A 20,718-nucleotide genomic window follows, 5' to 3' on the forward strand; every position below is an offset into this window, starting at 1 on the left:
TATTTTAACGCCAGCCTGATTTTGCATTTGTTATGGGGCAGGGTTGTTCTAACATCTGCTCCCCGTTTTCGCTCCCGTTCGTTGGGTACCGCATTCTTAATAATCGCATATGCGCTAACGTATGCGATTATTAACACAATGGACAACTCTTGCGATAAGAGCTGTCCCTTACGATGCAGCTCCAGAGCCGGCTGTGGGGCATGCTGGGAGGGATCCTCACACAGCGCTGCGGTAAGAAGCCCATAGGCTTCTGCAGGGAATCGTCAGCTTTTGCTGGCGATTCCCTCTGCTGCACTGACACTGCGGAGGGGGGTTACAGCATACAGAAATGCGGTAAAACAGATTACGGGTTTAGAGCATCCCGCCCATGGAGAGAAATGCAGGGGGTTATATGTAGAGAAGCTATTACTTTTTATTGATTATGTTGTGATATTTATGCTTAGGGGTATTCAATTTTCAGAAATTAGGTGATTTGACCATTCAATCCTGCCTGTTTTGACAGGGAATGGTCGGGATTCTCATTTGCATATCCAGATCTTTGAAAAGCAGAATCTGAATTTGTGGAAACGGACGCTTTTTAAAAAAAAATTTGGATTGTTTACGAAAATCTGAAAAAAAAGGAAAAACATTGAATAGACGGAATGCGAATTCCAATTATTCTTTCTGGAAACGGCTGCTACTTTCAGTTTTTCCGCGAAAAACTGACATTGATAACCACCATTAGCCTTTTATTATATACGATACATAGAATACGAACACTGCTCCTTGTCTCTTTTTGGGGGGGCATTCAAGAACTTTGGGTGCCGGCGGACACTCGATGGCGCCCCATGGAACAATTCAAGCGTTCCTCCATTTGGTGCGCGCAGCCGCCAGCCCTGACTACTGTTATGATGTCATTTTGATGGGTTGGTAACTAGTCTTGTTTTTATATTTGTACTTGTTCTCTGACACATTGTTACTTTGAAATGTTTACCATGTGCAACACTGTGTGTACACTTTGTGGCACCTTATAAATAAAAGATGAAGATGATAATAATAATATGCCCATCATACCCAATTAATTATACTTGGGCAATTTCCACTTGTATGGGTAAAGAGAAATGCCATGACAAGGACTTTAAAAACAAAACTCACTTTGAACAGCTGCCTATGGCTTGTGCGTTCCTGGTATTACTGTACCACTTGTATGGTGCATACTCTGCATGATATTTGGGTCAGTGTGTGAGAAGGACACGTCACTCTGCATCATACACTTTCTATGTGTTTTATGCAGATACATGAATCTGCATTGTACTATCTATGTCTGTACAGCACGTTCCGCAATGTGCATTTGGTACTTGTGTACTAGCACGGCGCCCCGATAATTAGTCACCCGATTTTTTTTTGAATTGCATTGCATGACATACACCCGATGGCAAGCGATGCGATTTTAACTCATATTCGATATTACATTTTATAAGCCCCCTAATGGGTGCTTACAATGCTTAAATGCACCCCCACGCCACCCCCCAAGTATAAACGTGAACTCTAAGCGTGGCGAGCGCAGCGGTACGCGTCCTACGACCTTTTCATACCCCCACTATATCCACGTCGGCGTGGAGTTGAGAATAGAAAGTGTGGAGAGCGCAGCGAGCCACCCTTTCTATTCTCAACTCCACGCCGCCGTGGATAGTGGGGGTATCAGGTCGTAGGACGCATACCGCCGCCCCTCGCGGGCTCGCCACGCTTCGGGTTCACGTTTATACTTGGGGGATGGCGTGGGGGTGCATTTAACATTGTAAGCACCCATTAGGGTGCTTATACAATTTATAATCGCATCGCATTGTATGGCATTGTACAACATCGGCCGATATGGTCTGCGATGCGATGGGCGCCATGCTAGTACACAAGTATCGCATTTGCTTATTACACAGGTGAATTCATCTGTTTACTGTAGCCCTGCATGCATTGTTAGTTTGACACGTACTTTGAATACTGGTGTCAGAGTGCAGTGTCTCAGTGGTGTTCATATTGTTGGGGTATTTCATGGGGATGGTGGATTATTCTCTAATGGTGTATTAAAATATCCTCATTTTTTGAGGGGATCTGCTTGTCATCCTGACACTTCTGAGCCTGTGTTTGCCTGATACTTAGAAGGACAATGCCTTTACCACTGTGGGTGTGGCTTGCTCCTTGCCCTTTTAAAATTTTGAAATAACACGCTCGGTTTTTACAACTCTTCTTTACTAACTTTTTGTAAATGATCCCCAGTGTGTGTAAATGCATCGTGTTCTAACTAAGCGACCTGGTCACTTTAGCTAATGACTTTATTTTATATAGACCGTTTGGATAAATTGAATTTGCCAGCTACTGTATATTCTGATCACTGACAGATGTTCTCCATCAATGTTCTGAAAGATACATTATCCCCAATTAGTTTTTTTGTTTTTTTTAATCCCATACAAAGGAATATTGGTTTGACAAGTTATTAGTGGTTATGCGTAGACTGTTCTGTGCTAGTGGTTGTTGTCCGGTTGGACTCTTAAGGGCAAATATATAAACAGTCGAGATCGGTGACCTTTTCCAAACCATTCCAAGTAATAATCTCTGTTCCACATTTAACTACCGATATAGATATAGATGGATCAACAGCTGAATTTGACCTCCCGGTCATACCCCAACCCTGCAAACAGCAGAATGTAATTTTCTCAATACATAGAACATAGTTAAACGGGAATGCTAGCCAGTATTTGTACTTGGTACTGGAAGTGTATATGGCGGTGTGACCTACCCCTGTCACTTTGTTTATCTATAATCAATAGTTTTACTCAACTGCCAAATGGATTTTGCATGACCGCTGCAAACTTTAATTTTCAATGTGTTTATCCGTGGAACTACATAATGCAATCGGTAAATGTGCTTTTTGAGCCACACCGGAACAGGTGGCCTGGCACAGGGAGGGGGAGGGGGGGGGGGGGGGGGGGAGCTACATCTCCACAGACTACTGAATGTACTTGGAATAGCGCCCAGCAGTGAGTGTAAAGTTTTCAGGGAGCCAGTTCTAAAGACACCCACTGAACAGACCTTAATCTTAAATAATTAAGGTTTAGTAAAAGGAGTATGCTCGGTGTTACATGTGTTTATACACGTGTTGTGTAAAGGTGTGATTATCTCAGTGGTGCTGTCGGATGGCATTACCGTCGAGGCAAGCTGTCTGTGCTGTAATTTGGGCAGCCGAGGAAACGCACAGTTTTCGCATGTTCCCTCTTGTTTCCCAAATTTTATCTCTTTATTGGTACCCTGACTCATCATACCTGCTCTCTCTCTTCTGTCTCTTAGGGGAGCGCCAGAATCTGGAGACGGAGAATGTTACAGTGGTGGAAGGAGAAGTTGCAACAATTAGCTGCCGGGTGAAAAACAATGACGACTCTGTTATCCAACTGCTTAATCCTAACCGGCAAACGATCTACTTCCGGGACTTCAGGCGTAAGTGACTCTAACCAACCTCTGAGGCCCTAATTTGGGCCTTTCCAAACTATGGACCTCCAGATGTTGTGAAACTACAAGTCCCATCCTGCCTTGCCAAAGTTTGGCTATTAGGGAATGCTAAAATGATTGCAAGGCATGCTGGGATGTGTAGTTTCACAACAGCTGGAAGGCCACAGTTGGGACATGCCTGCCCTAAGTTATGTGCTTCTGTCTTATAGGTATGGATTCCTACCTTTTTTATAGTGGTGGTGTAATAATACCACGTATAGCCCCTTTAAAAAGTGATTGATTATTAGAGTTATTTAGTAGTATAAATAAGTAACATTTGTTAATATGTATATACAGGGTAGGGTGCATCCAACATTTGCATGTGATGCATCCCTCATTTGCTACATACGTATCTGCGTTTGCTGAATCTTCATGGTTCTGTTTTTTAATTAAGAACCGCCCCGTAAGAGCTATCCTTTTGCAATGGTAGGACTTCCGCGTTTATGACCCGTTGTACTATCTGTGCATGCGTCTAATGATTCAAGCATATTTGGGGCGTGGTGGGAGGGATCTAATTTCCTCTCCAAGGAAATGCAGCAGTTGCCCATTTACTTCTAGAGTACACCAAATATTTCCAAAAACTGCAGAATTTTGAAACTGAGAACCTGGGTTATTGCTGGTGCAAGTGGGCGCAACTGTGTCCTGACTTGGTTGTCCCGCGTTGTGAATCCTGATTTTGTCCCCGGAAGCGTCCAGGGTTTTTCTTGCCTCATGACTAAAAGGCTGCTGATTGGCAGGCTTAGGAGCACTTGGAGATGACCTCATCTCCAAGCGTTATCTGAGAAGAGCAATGACCCAGGAATACCCAGCGGCAGTCTGAAAGAGTAAGTACATCTTACTCTTTCAGACTTATCCTAGTTCATTATGGTCACACATGGGTCTTCGGTCTTAAAAATGTAAAAAAAAATAAACGATTCAGAAATGACTGTCATACCCATTGATAATGATGACTCAGTAATGGCACAGTGCTTAGGATAATGATATGCCGGAACTCTGACACATCTCAGTCTTTCTGTAAAGGTAAATCTACGAGTGTACTTTACAAACCGAATGTTTGACAGAACAATTTAACAAAGAGATTAGTGAGGAGACCGGAGCGCGCCATGTGACCTAGTTATACTGCTCTAGTTACTGTATGCAAGGAAACCTGTTCACTTTGCAAACCTAGACTACAGAACATTGGTTGAACTGGTTTTAGGTTGAAACATAAAAAAAAAAAAACCTGAACTAGTCAAAGAGGATGTTATACTGGTAAATGGATATGATTGGACAGCTTGATGTCAGAAAGCTATGTTTGTTCAAGGACACCCCATGAAGTTAATCAGATCCCAATGTAGCCAGTCACATAGGGGGAATTGTACCAACCAATTAGCTTCTGTCATTTTTCAAACACAGGGTCAAATTACTAACTGTAATTTTGGAAATACCACCTATAACATGACAGTTAGAAGCTGATTGGTCTGTATCTCTGCTTTATCTCTTTGATACAGCTCCCCCATAATGCAATATTTGCACCTGAACAGATCTTGCTTTATAAGCAGGGTGATTTATTACGTGCAGAATGAGGCACCCCCAAGCCTAAAATGCAAACTGCTCCCCGATATTACAGATAAAGTCCCATTTATTGGCAGATGCCAGACTTAATCTGTCCCGTACTAGTCTTTGTACACGTCCCAAAGATGTGCTGATCCCTTACATTATTTTGCGCTCCTTGTTTTGACAGCTGCCCTGTCCCACCAGCGTGTTACATGTACTATTACATACATCATGTTGCATTACAGAACACGCCTGCCAGTCAGCTGCTACCAAATGGCTTCTGATTTATAGATGGCTGCAGAAAACAATTTGTCATTAGTAACCAACCTCAGCGGATCTAATACATTACTGTTCCACCGAATCCTCTGAACCATTTGACAACTGTTTTTTTTTTTTCTTCAATTATTTTTTTCTACTTCTTCATTTTGCTCCATTATGTAATATGGTTGTTCCTGTCCCCAGCACAGCTATAACCAGTTACTCTGTTATCCAGCGAATCTCAGTAATGCAATAGTAGGATGACCGATTTCAGCCAATAGTACTCATTACGTAGCTGTACTTCTGTTACTCAGTGATGCTGAGGGCCTCATTCTGGTTGACTTGGTAAGTAGCAAAAATTGCTGCTTACGAGTGCTAAGCCACCGACCATCAAATTTCTCCTGCCTTCGGAAATAAAAGTTAGTCTGATCCGGCTTTTTTATTTCCTCTGTGGATCGCCGAAGATGGGGGAGGGCACTGGTGTCCAATCGCTATTACCGCTTTCAATTCTCCCCGATGGTATAAATACACAGAAATAAGCTGAAGTAGTGTTTCCCAAACTGTGCCGTGGCACCCTGGGGTGCCATGGGACATATGCCAAGGTGCCTTGGGTCCTGGACCATTTTAAAATACTTAAAGTATGCCCAATGTGACTGCTGGTGGCTCCCAATCCTAAAATATGTTGACAAACGGTTTCAAATTGTGCCCCTGACCATATAATTACATTTTAAAATGACCTATAAACACAATTTACATAATTTTATATTTTTTTCAAAATTTTCTAATAAGAACCTGGGGGTGACAGGAAAACAATTCTAATATTTGAGGGCACTGTCATTCAAAGAAGATTGGGAACCGCTGGGCTAAAGCAATGTGTTTTTGTAAAGGTTCTAAAGGGATGTGCACAGGGTAATACAATGGGTGGTGGTTTATAACCACCAAGGAAAAGGAGGCCATGCACAGGATGTGTAGTTTGAGAGACAGAACCTGCGGTTACCACTCAGATATATTAAATATATTGCTTTTTTCCCTACTTAATGTTCTTAGAGCAATTTGACCTGATCATGTCATTCATCCAGTTAGTGCGGCTGTATTCCACAATTACAGTAGCTTTTGAATAGCTGAGCTTTGTCCGATGCATCACAGAACAAATCGGTGAGTCCGGTTCTAGATCAGACCGTGAAGGGAGGAGATTCTCCTGCTATACTGTCACAATGGTAACTTGCCCCTGACATTTGCAAATAGTCATGGTTTCATTTAACTAAAATAAACCCCTCACAGTTCGAATTTAGAAGAAATGGTAAAAAGTCATCGGTTTTGTTGATATGCACAAACCCATAAATGGAAAGTAGAAGACTAATTAAAATGATCTTCTCTGTCGTTCTCCAGCATCTGGTTTCTTGTTTAAATCCATTTTTGAGAAGCCGTTTTAAATAACGGCTTCAATCAGCCAATAAGGATGATAGTGGCTCATAACTCACACAATGGCTTCCTTCCATCTGGCTGGTTTAGTACTGCACGCTTCAGGTGTTACTTCTGTGTACTGTTAGAATTTGAGTGTTACATGCCTGTGCACTGGATAATTGTATGAACATGTTTCACTTCATTTGGAAGTCATCAGTGTACAACTGGAAGGTATAGGCCACAACTTATGGAATAATAACAGCACGTAAGATTGTGATTGCCCTCCGATGGGGTGTAATAACTCAATGCAAAGTGAAGGAAGCATTTATTGTGCCTATTAGACGTATGTCATAAATTGTTAGAAAGTTTATTGCAACCGATCGCATCTATTTAATTATGAGCATTCCTTGCGCTGATTGTTAGGTGTAAATCGCATATGTTACTCTGCTTACCATGCAATAATAAGGTGTAATTAAGCCCCTGTATATTTGACATTATATCCAAGCCATACAAATAAAGTGTTTTTGGTACTTTTCCTAGCACAGTGCCCCCAATTTCCATCGCAGACCAGCGCATCGCATGCCCTATGCGATTTTTAATTGTACAAGCACCCTAATGGGTGCTTACAATGTTAAATGCACCCCCATTGTCAACGCCACCCCCACTATCAACGCCAACCCGAAGCATGGCATGCGCAGCGGTATGCGTCCTCCGACCTTTTCATACCTCCACTATCCACGTCGGCGTGGAGTTGATTTTAGATAGTGTCGCTTCGGGTTCGGTGACTCGCTGCGTTCGCCACACTATCTAAAGTCAACTGGATAGTGGGGGTATGAAGAGGTCAGAGGACGCGTACCGCCGCCCCTCGCGGGCTCGCAGCGCTCGCCTTGCTTCGGGTTGGCGTTGATAGTGGGGGTGGCGTGGACAATGGGGGTGCATTCAACATTGTATGCACCCATCAGGGTTGTACAATTAAAAATCGCATCGCATGCCATTTGCTGGCATGCGATGCTATGCGATATTTAATTGTACATTCATTGTCATTTTCTCGAGCATTGCATCGCATACCATCGTATACCTTATGGCATGGTATGCGATGGGCACCGTGCTAGGAAACAAGTACCGTGTTTTTAATTTGCACACAATTCGCCTCATTCATGTTTGTTAATAAAGCACAACAGCATGCAACTGCACAAACCATGCTGCACTGCAGGTGGGGCAGATGTAAAGGTGCAAAGATTTAGATTTGGGTTTTGTGTGTGCAACCTGAAATCTAAATTGTAAGATTAAGTCTGTCTACATGCACAAGCTGCAGTATTTGCATTTGCACAGAAAAAAACAAAATCTATAAATATATCTTCTCACTTTTGCATTGCAATATGGTTGGTTCCAGACTGAAGTTTCTTGCTCTTTTTACTTTTGCTTACAGACATGAATCGGTCCCATTTTGGATAGTCCAAGTGGGTACGATCAGATATCCGATGAGGCTAATGTCAAATAGGGGCTGTTTAACATTATTTTTAAGCAGCAGCTAAAAATAAGCTAAGGAAGTGTGAGGTTTGCGGGAGGGAGAGCTACCCAGAATTCTGCTGCTCGGTAGAATAGGTAAATGGGAAGTTGGTTAGTTAGGTGCACTGAGTGGAAGATGTTGCTTGGTAAATGAAGCTAAGCTTTGGTACTTTGTCAGCCTTAATGTCTACTGCTGGGAATTGTACTCAGACAATATAGCTCGTTACCTGTCTCACCTCTCTGAATAACGTCTGATTAGCCATGGCACTTATTATCTTTATTTTTCTTAAGGCCCCCATACATTAGGCCGACTTGTCCTAGGGACATGTCGGACCCAATTCTCCTGCGAGACGCCCGGCAGCTCCCCGGGAAGCTCACATACAATGTGGCACTTGATGTGCCATTTTTTACATGTGATAAATCGCATAAGGTTTATCACATGTAAAATAAACCAGGGAGCTGCCGGGCGGTGAGGAGCAGGGGGGGGGTCCACCGGCGGTGCCGATGAGCAGCGGCGGTAGTGGGGGCTGGCAGCAGCATCTCTGGGTGCCGCGGGGGATGCCTGTGACAGTGGGGCGGGCGGCGGTGATAATCACCATGCTTTCACTATGCAGCTTGCTGGCAGCAGCGTCTCGGTGCAGGGGGGGATGCCGGTGACAGTGGGGCAGGCAGCCGTGATAATCCTCATGCTGTCACTCAGCGGGCAGCGGCGGCTATTACATCTTTAAAATAACATGTCAAATGACTATCCGCCTTCTGATTGGCTGAGATAGCGCACTCTCAGCCAATCAGCGGCCGGCTAATCAGCCCCCCCCCCCCCCCAGCCCACTGCAAGAGGTCGGACGTGATCGTACCTGCTGAACGTCCGACCTCCTGATACGGTCCGATGCGCACGGAACCGCGCATCGGATCGGATCAAGTGTCAAAACATGCGATTTTGGGACGATTTCATGCGATTTATCGGCCCAAGTGCCGAAATCGCATGGAATCGGCCCAAAATCGCATAGTGTATGGGGGCCTTTACTCTTGTTGGTCGCTGACTTGCCTACAATTGAATTGTTTGCATTGGTATTTTCAGCAATTTGGTTCTCCCTGGGTTATATTTTACACATCCGCTAAGTATAGTCAGCAATAATATACTCGATGTTATGCAAGTCTGATGTTCTGGGCATCCAATATCTGTCCATTCTGTTATCGACAGGAGAACCAGCGCGTGTCTGTAGCTTGCAAAGAGGTCATTAATCTCTATGGGTAGGCAATGATGCAGGTTACACAGTGGCATTTCCAAGGTGGGTTATGTAGCAAGGAATGGGGAATACTAGAATGTGACTTTCCTGTGTCGCGCTAAGATTGGCCTGTGCACTGAGCCCGCGTCTCTCCATAGAGACCAATGATCTTTTGTTGGTCTCTGCCTCCTGTATATACCGAATGGAACAGAGGGGAGATGGACATACCTAGCACTCATGTGCAAAAGCCCCTAAGTGCCTGTGGTTCTATCAGCAACAGGCAGGTCATGCTGGCAGTGGTGTGTAGCAGCTATTAATCAACGGATTAACCAGCTGCACTCTGACAATAGCTTTACAGAGCTCTCTACATTCGGATGAGGTGAAGCTCAGTATAGCTTTGCAATAATTATTTAATATATATTTATATTTTTTTAACTATTTCCTGACTTATTGTTTTTTAAGGGGTGCTAATTTTTCTTTCCTTCTTGGGTAATGTGTGTTTTTGATGACATGTGCGGGTCAGATGGTGACACCTGCAGTTCAGTTTTACTTCACATGCTATTCTGTTACTCCTCAGCACTGAAGGACGCACGGTTCCAGCTGGTGAACTTCTCCAGCAGTGAGCTGAGGGTATCGCTCACCAATGTCTCCATCCACGATGAGGGGAGGTACTTCTGCCAGCTCTACACAGACCCCCCACAGGAGGCATATACCACCATTACTGTGCTTAGTAAGGAGTCTTCCCTCCACCCTCTTATCTATGTATTATCGGTTTCCTTTTTTTATTATGTTTCCATGTTTTGCTCATTATTATTCAGTTTCTTGGACCATCGTTGCTTTTAGGTTTAGATTTTACTAGTTTGCTTTATTTTTCTAGTTTCTTTCGTTCTTGCGTTTTTTTTTTTTTTTTCATTTATTCTATTCTACAGCTGATGTTGCCAAATCATTGTGACCTTCTTTGTCAGCTAAAGTGTCGTCTACATCTGTTATCTGCCACGCAATCTGTCCTGTATTTTCCATTAGCATTTTTTTTTTTTAAATCTGTTTTTGTTTGTTTGTTTGTTTTTCTGCCGTAGCGGTTTTGACTTTCTCAGTTTTTACCCTGCCCCGAACTATCTTGAGATCTTATTTGATGATAGGTGTTCTTTATTTGTTCACATACGTAATAATCACATTTTTGGCCAGTTTAGTAGATCGGCAATTGGACCTAAGGGCCTCCTATACTCAAGACCGCTTATAGCCCATCAATATAGTTGTTGGCTGATCATAGCTTGCAGTTGGCCCAGTCACCATTGATGGTGAACACATTGTAATGTATGTCAAGAACCAACCATGGGGGGAGACTTCTCAAAGTTTGGGAACAGATAAAGTATCCACTTGGCTCATAACTGCCATTTTTCAAACGTAACATCATGGTATGGTACTTTATATCCCCTTCAAGCTTTGATATATCTCACTCCATGTTTGCCAAGCATTAAGAAAGTGCTAGTTCTATCTGAAACATCATATTGGTTAAAAGGGCGACAATGTCACACTAGGCTATTTCTTTTTTCTTTTGGTTTTCATGATTTTGTGTCCTAGCATCACCATGCAATACTCATAAGTCTCTGTTGCTTTCCACCTCACCTTTCTTATACCAGTTCCACCGAACAACCTCGTCATTGATGTGCAAAAGGACACTTATGTAGAAGGGGAAGAAGTGGAGATGAACTGCACCGCCATGGCCAGCAAACCAGCAGCAGTAATACGGTGGTACAAAGGAACTCAGGAACTGGAAGGTGAGTTGACGGGGAGTTACAGTACACAACTTGCATATGCTTGGCATTGGAACGTAGGGGGATTACTAAGCCTTGGGGAAAGAAAATGGATGGAGGTAAAGTATGAGCCATATTACAAGCTGTGTTTCAAAAATTACAGTTGGGGTCTGGTTAGTTGGTACTTTATCTCTGTCCACTTTTACTCTCAAAAGGCTTAGTACATATGCCCCATAGAATGATTCTAGGGAACAGTGACATCAGTCATCGGGTGTGAAGTATGTGTTTGGCAACAGGTTACAGTACATAAAAACTTAATCTAGAAGAGCACTACTGTATGTCATGGATGGTAAGGCATTTGGATGGCTGGTGTAACACACAAGTAGTGTCGTTCGGTGTAGTTAGGATGCCAGCAGTCACAATACTGGCTGCCTAATCCTGGCTGTTAAAATACCAATGAATCAGATGGTGAGGTTTAGGGTAAGGGTGGTTTAAAGAGGCAGATAGGGTTAGGCCGACGAAGGGTAGGAGTTGTGGGTCCCCAAAATTTGTCAGCATTTTGGCGGTTGGGAGTCTGTTGCCATGTGTTGTACAGGTCGAGTATCCCGTATCCGAATATCCGTTATCCGAATTATTCCGAAATACGGACATTCCAGAAAGTGAAATATTTTTTTTTTTTTTGCTAAAAACTCACTGGGGACATTTGTAACAGCATCACTGGGGACATGATATGTAACTGGCACTATATATGTGCAAGACAATGATTGCTTGGCATTCAAATTCAGTGCTGAGATAGTACACACATTTTGTTTCACGTTTTGAAACCTTGTTTTTTGAACAAATAAAATATATTTGTGTGTATTTTATGTGGTAATAAAATATATTTGTGTGTATATTATGTGTTTATACAGCATACATGCAAGATACTTCAAAATACATCATTGAAATATTAAAATATTCCGAAATACGGAATAATCCGTTATCCAAAATTCTCCTTGTCCCGAGCATTTTGGATAAGGGACCCAACCCTCGTCACATTTAAAGAGCTACATATTTATAAAAAGAGGAACACCATAAGTGTTATATGATTTTATCATTTAAATAATATAACTATATACATTTTTCATGTACCCCTATCAGTGTCCCCTACTTATTTGTTCACTTAGGTGTGGAGAGTATACCTAACACTGTAAATCATAGATGTAAAACCCATAGCCTGTAAAATTACATAGCCAGATAATGGAGGAGCTGGGTCATTGGTTCTCCAGTAGCTGTCCTCTGCCGCCTTGCACCTGGCTCACTGCAGATGAGTGTTACTGTGCCAATGAGGGCAGACTGTCAACCAGCCAATCAGAAGGTTCAGTTGTACTCTTGATCCACTGCCAGTCTCTACTGCAGAGCTTAACCTATGAAGCAACACATGATCCAGCTCTCTTCTCTCAGACAAGTTTTTATGCTTCTGAATCATAGGAGCTACATTGTCCTCACCCTAGAACAGGACAGGAAAGATCAGATAAACTACATTATAATCACAGTGCATATCCCAGGTCTGGGAGAGGAGAAATGTTTTACAGAGATGTTGAAGGGGCATTATTACTGAATGCTGGGGTAAGAAATCTGTGACAGAAAATGGAACAAATATGATATGAAAGCATCTCCTACTACATGGTGTATTGAATCAAGTTGTTTGATGACACATCTGTATGATAAAGATCGCCATTACTGCAAAGTCATTTTTGATTGGCCAACTGTGGAGTCACTGCCATCTTGTTTCTGCATTCATGGATCATTTAATTTTTATGGAAGTTTTTTTTATTTTTTTTTGCAATGAATCTTCCGTACTTTGATTCAAAGAGATCATTCCTGTTGTACAATAGAGTGGGTTTTATATAAATCAAACTTAATAGTGAATGCGTGTTTTACATCAAATCCAATGTAAAAAAGCATCTGCTTTCATTCATTGTGATTAGAATTCTATCTGATTGGTTGGTGATGAGTGTATGCGCTGTTTATTTTCCCCGTATTATTCGGTGTGATCAGAGCAGAACGCTGCAGCGACACAGCTGAAATAGAGATCCTATAAATATAGATGTTAAAGGTTATGTTTGGCTGGATGCATTATAATGCTTTGTGGCAGAGATATTGCCTGTAATCTACATTGTGACTATATAACATAAAACAAAGCGCTAGGTAGTTATTTGTTAGGCAGGTGAAGTGATTTGCTGCAGAGCAGTAAGGCCTCCCTGCAGGGACAAAGGATAGGGAGATTACATATTAAACGGGGAAGCTCCACATCAGGTCATTTTGACATTGCTTTGAGTGGTAGTTGCAAACACAGAGCTAGGCATGCATTTTACATGATGAGCACAACAGGGACTGCATTGCAAAGAATCAGCAAGCAGGAGTACGGCTGGATAAATCAGGAGCATGAGAAGAGACGGATAAAGGAACCGGGGCAGAGAGACGGAATAGGATGTTCTAATGAAATCGCTTTCTGTCCGTTATTACAGGTAGTAAAACAGAGGTGGAGGCCGTGGACAACAAGATGTTCAGAGTACGCAGCCAAATATCAGTCACCGTTCTTCGGGAAGATGACGATGTCCCTTTTGTGTGTCTAGTGGACCACCCAGCTGTTAAAGACCTGGAGACCCGGCAGTACATCGAAGTGCAGTGTAAGTGCTGGAGATTGGAGTGCGTTGGGTCTTATGGGTATCACGTCACTGACTACATGGCAGAGCTTCCATAAATAGCTGGAGGACTTGTCCAACGTCCAAACTTATGGATTTAGCTGTGCCAATACAGTATATGACAACACCAAGTAAGGTCATTTGGTTATTTGTCGTGGATATGAGAAGGATTATAGTGGTACTTTTTTGTAAATAGTGTTTGTTCCAGGTGTGGTGATTTCCAGTGTGGTTCTCCTATCAGAGCACCACAGGTGAAATGTGAAAGTCACTGCCCCTACTGTTCCTTGACACTCTACTTGGCCTACCGCTTAGGCATAAGCAGCCCTTAAGTTCTGTTTGTGTACTGCTTACTCGCTACACAATTGGCTGCACACATTTGTAAGTATGGAGCGAGTGACTTCTGGGAGTGGCAGTGAATGCAACATGGTGGTGGCGGGGGGGGGGGGCAAATAGGCACAGGTTGTTTGCAAACCCATAAATTGGTGCAAAAGTTGACCATTTTATGTAATAGTACCCTTTTTTATCTTTGCCACCTCTAATCGCATTTCTATTGCCAAATCATGTACTTATTACTGATATTAAGGGTAACCTGAAACCCCCTTGTAGGTTAAATGGCCGCTCATTCGGGCCCCAAAAGAGATCAGTGTGCACATGACTGGATTAAGCTACCATTTCTTGGACTGAAGCAATAGTGTGAATGGACAGGCTACATAGACAAGCGAATGTAGCCTGTCCATTCACTGGGAACCAAGGTCATCCCTCTGACACGTCCTTGCTTATGGCTACCAGTGAGTTCATTGGCTGCATTCTCATGAACATTAATTCAGTCCCAATAAGGCTGCAGCCGCTGTACAGAAGCGAAAGGCACAGCTTTAATGTGAAGTACTTATCTTTGTTTTCGGTGTGCTCGAAGATTCAATGCTACTAAGTGAAGAAAAACAAGTTGCAGCCATGCTCGAAAAAAATGAGACGAGAAAAAATAAAATAAAAAGTCATGGCTAATTTATGTTCCAAAACTTTGGCTGCAAACAAAGGATCTAGAAAATGAATCATAGTTATTACAGGCAGCCCATGTACAACCACTTACTGAAGGGATCATGAAAACATGATTCAGGCATCTAGAACAGTGGTTGCCAACCTTTTTTCTCTCCCGTACCCTTTGATTAGGCTTTTCATTGATAAGTACCCCCTCCTTTCATTTTGAAATATGGACAGTACTTAGCGGTATGCGGATCCTTATGCATGTCCTTATATTAAGGAGGAGCGGAGGAGTAGTATACAGCAAGGAATCATGCCCTTCTGTGTCTAGACACTGGTTGTGCATTATCTCCAGGATTCCCGCTAACACCGGTAGGATTAATGCCGCTGCTTCCTCCACCTCTGTCCGTGCTGGGCAGATGACTGCTGATGTCTGAGGGCAGCATGGGAAGCTCCCAGTGGATTGCTGGTCAGGCATATGACACAACATGGTTTGTCTCCATGGCAATGGGTCTTCTTCAGCCATCAAAATACCTTTTCATTGTCCGCCATTACCAATATTTTTTTCAAGTACCCCCAACTGGTCCGCAGAGTACCCCCAGGGGTACTAGTACCCCAGGTTGGGAACCACTGATCTAGAACAAATGAAGTTGTGGGCTCTGATGAGAACAGTCAAAGCTCTATAGTGTTGTTTGGGCCAGTCAGCCACCAGGGGGCGTGAGTTCTAGAATGTTATGCAAATTACTTGAGTAATATAAATACTTTGCTATAGAGAAACTTGGGAGGAGTGTAGCCATCCTCCTAAAGAGTAGAGAAGTTGCCCATAGAAACCAAAAAGCTTTCTACCTATCATTTCATACAGTATACTTGATCATTGCTAGCTGGAAGCTTATTGGTCACATGTCCGTGGATCCATCTATGCCCCAGTGTTTTTGCAATTAAAGCAAAGGAAAGCAATAACCATTATTACTACCTTTGTTCTATGTTGGTGGTGTTTTTTGTTTCTTTTGTATTAGGTCAATACATTTGTATTGATTACATGGTTAATTTAACATTTACATTGAAGTGAACATCCTGGATTAAATTAATGGTGTACACTTCTTGTTTTAGCGTTTGGCATTGAAAAATACAAATATCTGACCACAGCAACAAGGCAGATGGAAGTGGGAAACTACATAAACAGTTTAAGAACACAATGAGAACATGTACTAGCCCTAAATTTGAATTACAATCTGTTCTGTAAATATCTGCAAACCTATCAGAATTCACCATTGATCTGGTCATGCCAGGACTAATATTATGGAAAGGGTGACTTAAGTACCAATAGATAGTCCACTATTTCTGAATTGACATAGGACTTCTGTCTGAAATTGTATGTTGAAAACACATGTCTATAATAATATATTATTATCTTATAATCTTTTAACTATATGTCACAACCAAGTGTCTGTAGTATTGTAGAGGAACCAATACACTATAAGAAGGTCCAATGGGATACAGAAAGGAACCATGAAAACAGATGCTTCAACCGAGTGTCTGTAATTACCAGTAGCTCCCAGCTACCAATTCCCCTGGCTCAGTGGTAGCGCACTGTAGAAGGGTGTGGTATCTTACAGTATGTCAACTTACATAATATAGTCATTGTCTCAAAAACTATTTACATGTGACCTGAAAGCATCTATAGATGTGTAAACAATCTGTGGCTTTCGATTTCAGTGTAGTATTAGGTTTTCAGCAAACAATTACAGGCAGAAGCTTAACTTCATGTGTTCGAATTTAGCTGAGCAAGTTACATTACCCAGCACAATGACTTTGATTAGGCGCAATCATTTTTGAATGGGATGAACCTTTATTACAGAAGTATTGTGACCTAAACGAAGGGCATGCCCTAGGATTACTTTGCATGGGGGTTGCTTCCTCTAGGACTTCATCTAAAATATTGTATATCGTCCACATACAAATTATGCAGCCGCTACCTGGATTTCCTCCTCTCGCTAACTGAAGCCCACTGTGTCCAAACGGATTGTGGTTTCAAATAATTCCCTTTGATTGCAGTTTGAGTGTTTTTTTTTTTTTTTTCTCTCAAAGGGCGAGATGTACTAAAGGGAAAATGCGGTAAAACCCCCGTTTTACCGCATTTTCCTATGTACTAAAACCCGTTCGCAGCGGTTTCGCAGGGCAGGGTATCGCCACCTTTGGGTGGCGATACCCTTTAGAAGCCTATGGGCTTCTTTTCGCCGCCCGCCGCGTCGCCGCAACCCGCCGCCTCGCCGACCCCCCCCTTTCCCCCCTCCCTTGGGCTTACCTTCTTGCAGGTCCTCCTGGACCCCGGAAGGTAAGCCCTTCCTCCCCCTAGCAACGCAGCCGGACGTCCTTCCGGCTGCAGGGGGAGGAGGAAGCGCCGGGGACAGCTTGCTTAGCTGTCCCCGGCGTGGATGCTGCAGAAGCCGGCTGGGAGGTGACGGAGACCCCCCGCAGACCACAGTACAGGTATCGCGGGGGGCCTCCGTCACCGCATCGCGATGCCAGCCGCATATGTTAGTACATATGCGGCGGCATCGCGGCGGGGGGGGCGCGAAGGGCGGCGATGTATTTTAATACATCCCGCCCAAAATGAGGCCCGCTGTGTGCTTAAGAAGGGGAGGCTTAGGAGTGCGTCACTCGCTAATCGCTGCCTAATGCCAAATTGGTTCCCATTCTAGAAAATCTTTGTCCTGATGGGAAGTTTACATTTCAAAAAAATTATATTTAGTTTTTAATTTCAGGTCTTTGTGTTAATCAGTCATCGCTGTCCCCTCCTTGATCTATCTGCAAATACAGTATAATGGTTTTAGAAGGAAATCTTTTGTAGTCCTTTATGAAGATTGGAACATGTACAGTATTCTTCTGTTTTTTATGCAAGGATACCAATAATGTGTTGTCCTAATGGTTATTGATGTTCCATACCACCTGCTCTCTGCAAGCTATCACTCTACTTAGAACTTATATAAATGCTGTGCTCTCCAATACAGCCACCTCCTCTGTTACCGGTCATACTTTCAGGGAAGAAGGAAATCTGTGGCGCCCCGTGGGATAAACCACCATGGTTCTATTTGTATAAAAGCCACTAAATTGTTGCAGGTCCATATTACCCCTAAATGTCCTATTGTCAGGTCTTCTGTAATCCGCTGGCACGCTCACAATTATTACATACAGTGGCTTACCAAGGCATGAATTATCAAGTGTGGCCAATGGCTTCCAATGTTAGTGGATTGTTAACGACGCAGACTTCGTAATCCACACCGTACAATTATGTGATATACTGCTACATGCCAGCAATAACCCTGTACATCAGGGATGGGGAACCTTCGGCCCTCCAGCTGTTGTTGAACTACGCATCCCAGCATGCCCTGCTACAGTTTTAGCATGACCAAATAGCAAAACTATAGCAGGGCATGCTGGGATGCGTAGTTCAACAACAGCTGGAGGGCCGAAGGTTCCCCATCTCTGCTGTACATGTTTCCATTGATATTCACATAAATTAAAAGAACAATTATCCCAATGCTTATTTGATCAGTGAACTTCGAGTAGGGTCTAAGAATATTAGGTCGACATGAATTAGGTTGACCATTGAACAACAGGCCTTAGGTCGACACAGTCAAAAAGTCGACTGGGTCATTAAGTTGACACAAGCATTAGGTCGACATGGGGAAGGTAGGGCGTGGTAGGAGAATAGCGAGCGCAGCGAGTCATGTGAGGGGGCGCGGTGCACTGATAAGGTGTCCATGCCGACTAGATCGACATTCAGAACAAAAAAGTGAAGAAACAAAAACCATGTCGACATTTTGTAATCAAAATGTCGACATGGTTTTTCGCTTTTTTTTATCTGAATGTCGACATAGGCGTCATGGACTCTGTATCAGTGCACCGCGCCCCCTCGCATGCGCTCACTATTCTCCTACCACGCCCTAGTGCACCTCGTCTCAGTTAGGGGGAAGCTTCAATTACTGACGTTTAAACCCGGAGCCATCCAAGTTTTTGCCATATTCCCCACACTGTAACCCATGGATTCCGTGTTGCATGCCAGAATCTATGGATTTCCCAGAGTGTTAAGCACAAGAGGATGCATTAACTGCACATTTGTCTTTGCAGCTTCTGAGGCTGTTAGGAAAACTGTGTGTTACATTCACCCTCTGGGGCCTAACGCACAGGAATACAGCTTCTAATGGCACTGCTGAGGGCGGCGCTATTAGCTACAGGTAAACCCCATCCATAATGGAATCTGTCTCTTTCTTTCATTCTGTGTATATCTGTTCATGCTGAGCTAGCACGTCAGTCTTTACAGGCGAGTATTAATCCGAACACCGCGCTGCCTGCTTCAGTATTGTACATTCAAGGGCCGCTGCTCAGCCTTTATAGTATTAATAAGTAAAAATGCTGCAGGATGTTCAGAGAAGCAGTGATTGGAATTCTGCAGTGCAGCCAGAGTAATGAATGGCAGAGTGCTGGAGAACATTGATGGTACATAATGTACGGTACTTGTATTTTACACTTTATTACTACTACACCAGCCCACACCTGCTGTTCCTAAGGAAACGATTGTATTTCTAGAGAATGAGAAGAGCATTGTGATTGGAACGCGTCAGCCTCCTTTTTACAGATTTAACGTCCACCACTTTCCTTTATTAGTTAAGATGCTTCAGTGATTGGGATGGGACCACTTCTGCTTAATGGTGCATGAATCATCCCAAACACAAGTCGTATGTCTTGGTTGGGCAGGTTCCAGCTGCTGGGGGAAAAAGGCCTTGCTCAGGATGCAGACCATGCTAAGTCCAGCTCAGACGTGTGTTGCATCTTGACCCCACCTAATAAACTACAAATTGGTGCGTTCTTCATTTCCCCTCACTGTAACTTTCTTTTAATAGTCCTTATTTTACCCAATCTGGCCATTAACCCTTTGACTGCCAACATCCCTGAAGAGATGTTCAAAATATTTGCTAAAAATGCCAGTGTGGCTCACATTTGTAATATACATTTTTCAATAAATAAAAAAGATTATATTTCCTGTAAAAGTTAAACATTACAGGTCCTTATGATGAATACAAATGTTTGCTTGGCATTGACAAATTCTTTTGACACTCCAATGGTTAATAGTCCAGTTTAGCATTGGATGCTCCTTTTCCAGCAGACAAATGTAACGTTTAAACTTCCAGTTATGTTGCCTTAGCGGCTACATTGATCTTCCTCCCGGTTGACCACCGTTTTTAACAATGGACTCTCAGACAGTTCCCCATAGAAAAATGTTTTTTAGTCCTATGTTATCTCCCTGGCTAAGCCCCTCTCTCAGCTGAGTTTTTGCCCATGCACTGCTTGTACCTTGCACAATCTGCCCGCACTGGGATGGAGACTAGTGTAAAGACTGGTAAATGTGTAGCACACTGTGAATCTTATCTCTAGAAGTGATGTGCTTTGGGTTCTGGCAGTCAGAATCCCAATAGATCTAGTCTGTAATTACTAAGGTTAGGCACAAGGGGGAGTATTATTGTTAGTCACTAGTGGTAGGGTTACGGTTAGGCTGCATGCTGTGGCAAGTATGGTTAAAACAGAATGTGACGGCATATCGGAAACACTTGGCCCATCTCGGTTACTCCTTTTTTTTACCATATTGTTACCTCAACTCCTATTTGTTTCTGCTTTATTTGTAAGGGTATCCTTCTGTCTTACATTTCTCTGCTGTATTCGTCTCTACCACCTCTAATGGGAGGCTATTCCACATGTCCACCACCCTTTCTGTGAAGTAATTTTTCCTCAGATTTCCCCGGAACCTCCCGTCAGTGTTAGTGTCCCTGTTCTTCATTTGAAGAATGCAAC

General features: G+C 43.0%; 1 protein-coding gene across 5 annotated transcripts in view; it reads left to right on the plus strand.

Annotated features, from left to right (window-relative positions):
• Window positions 1-20,718, plus strand: part of CADM1 (cell adhesion molecule 1) — a 251,665-nt gene that overhangs the window by 157,093 nt on the left and 73,854 nt on the right. For all 5 annotated transcript variants that reach the window (XM_083163180.1, XM_083163177.1, XM_083163178.1 and 2 more), the window contains 4 exons: window positions 3,319-3,465; window positions 10,027-10,179; window positions 11,090-11,227; window positions 13,714-13,875. In XM_083163180.1, coding sequence (XP_083019306.1) covers window positions 3,319-3,465; window positions 10,027-10,179; window positions 11,090-11,227; window positions 13,714-13,875 — 600 coding nt within the window. The remainder of the gene's footprint in view (window positions 1-3,318; window positions 3,466-10,026; window positions 10,180-11,089; window positions 11,228-13,713; window positions 13,876-20,718) is intronic.

Source organism: Crinia signifera, chromosome 19, assembly GCF_055691185.1.
Source record: "Crinia signifera chromosome 19, ASM5569118v1, whole genome shotgun sequence".
NCBI lineage: Eukaryota > Metazoa > Chordata > Amphibia > Anura > Myobatrachidae > Crinia > Crinia signifera.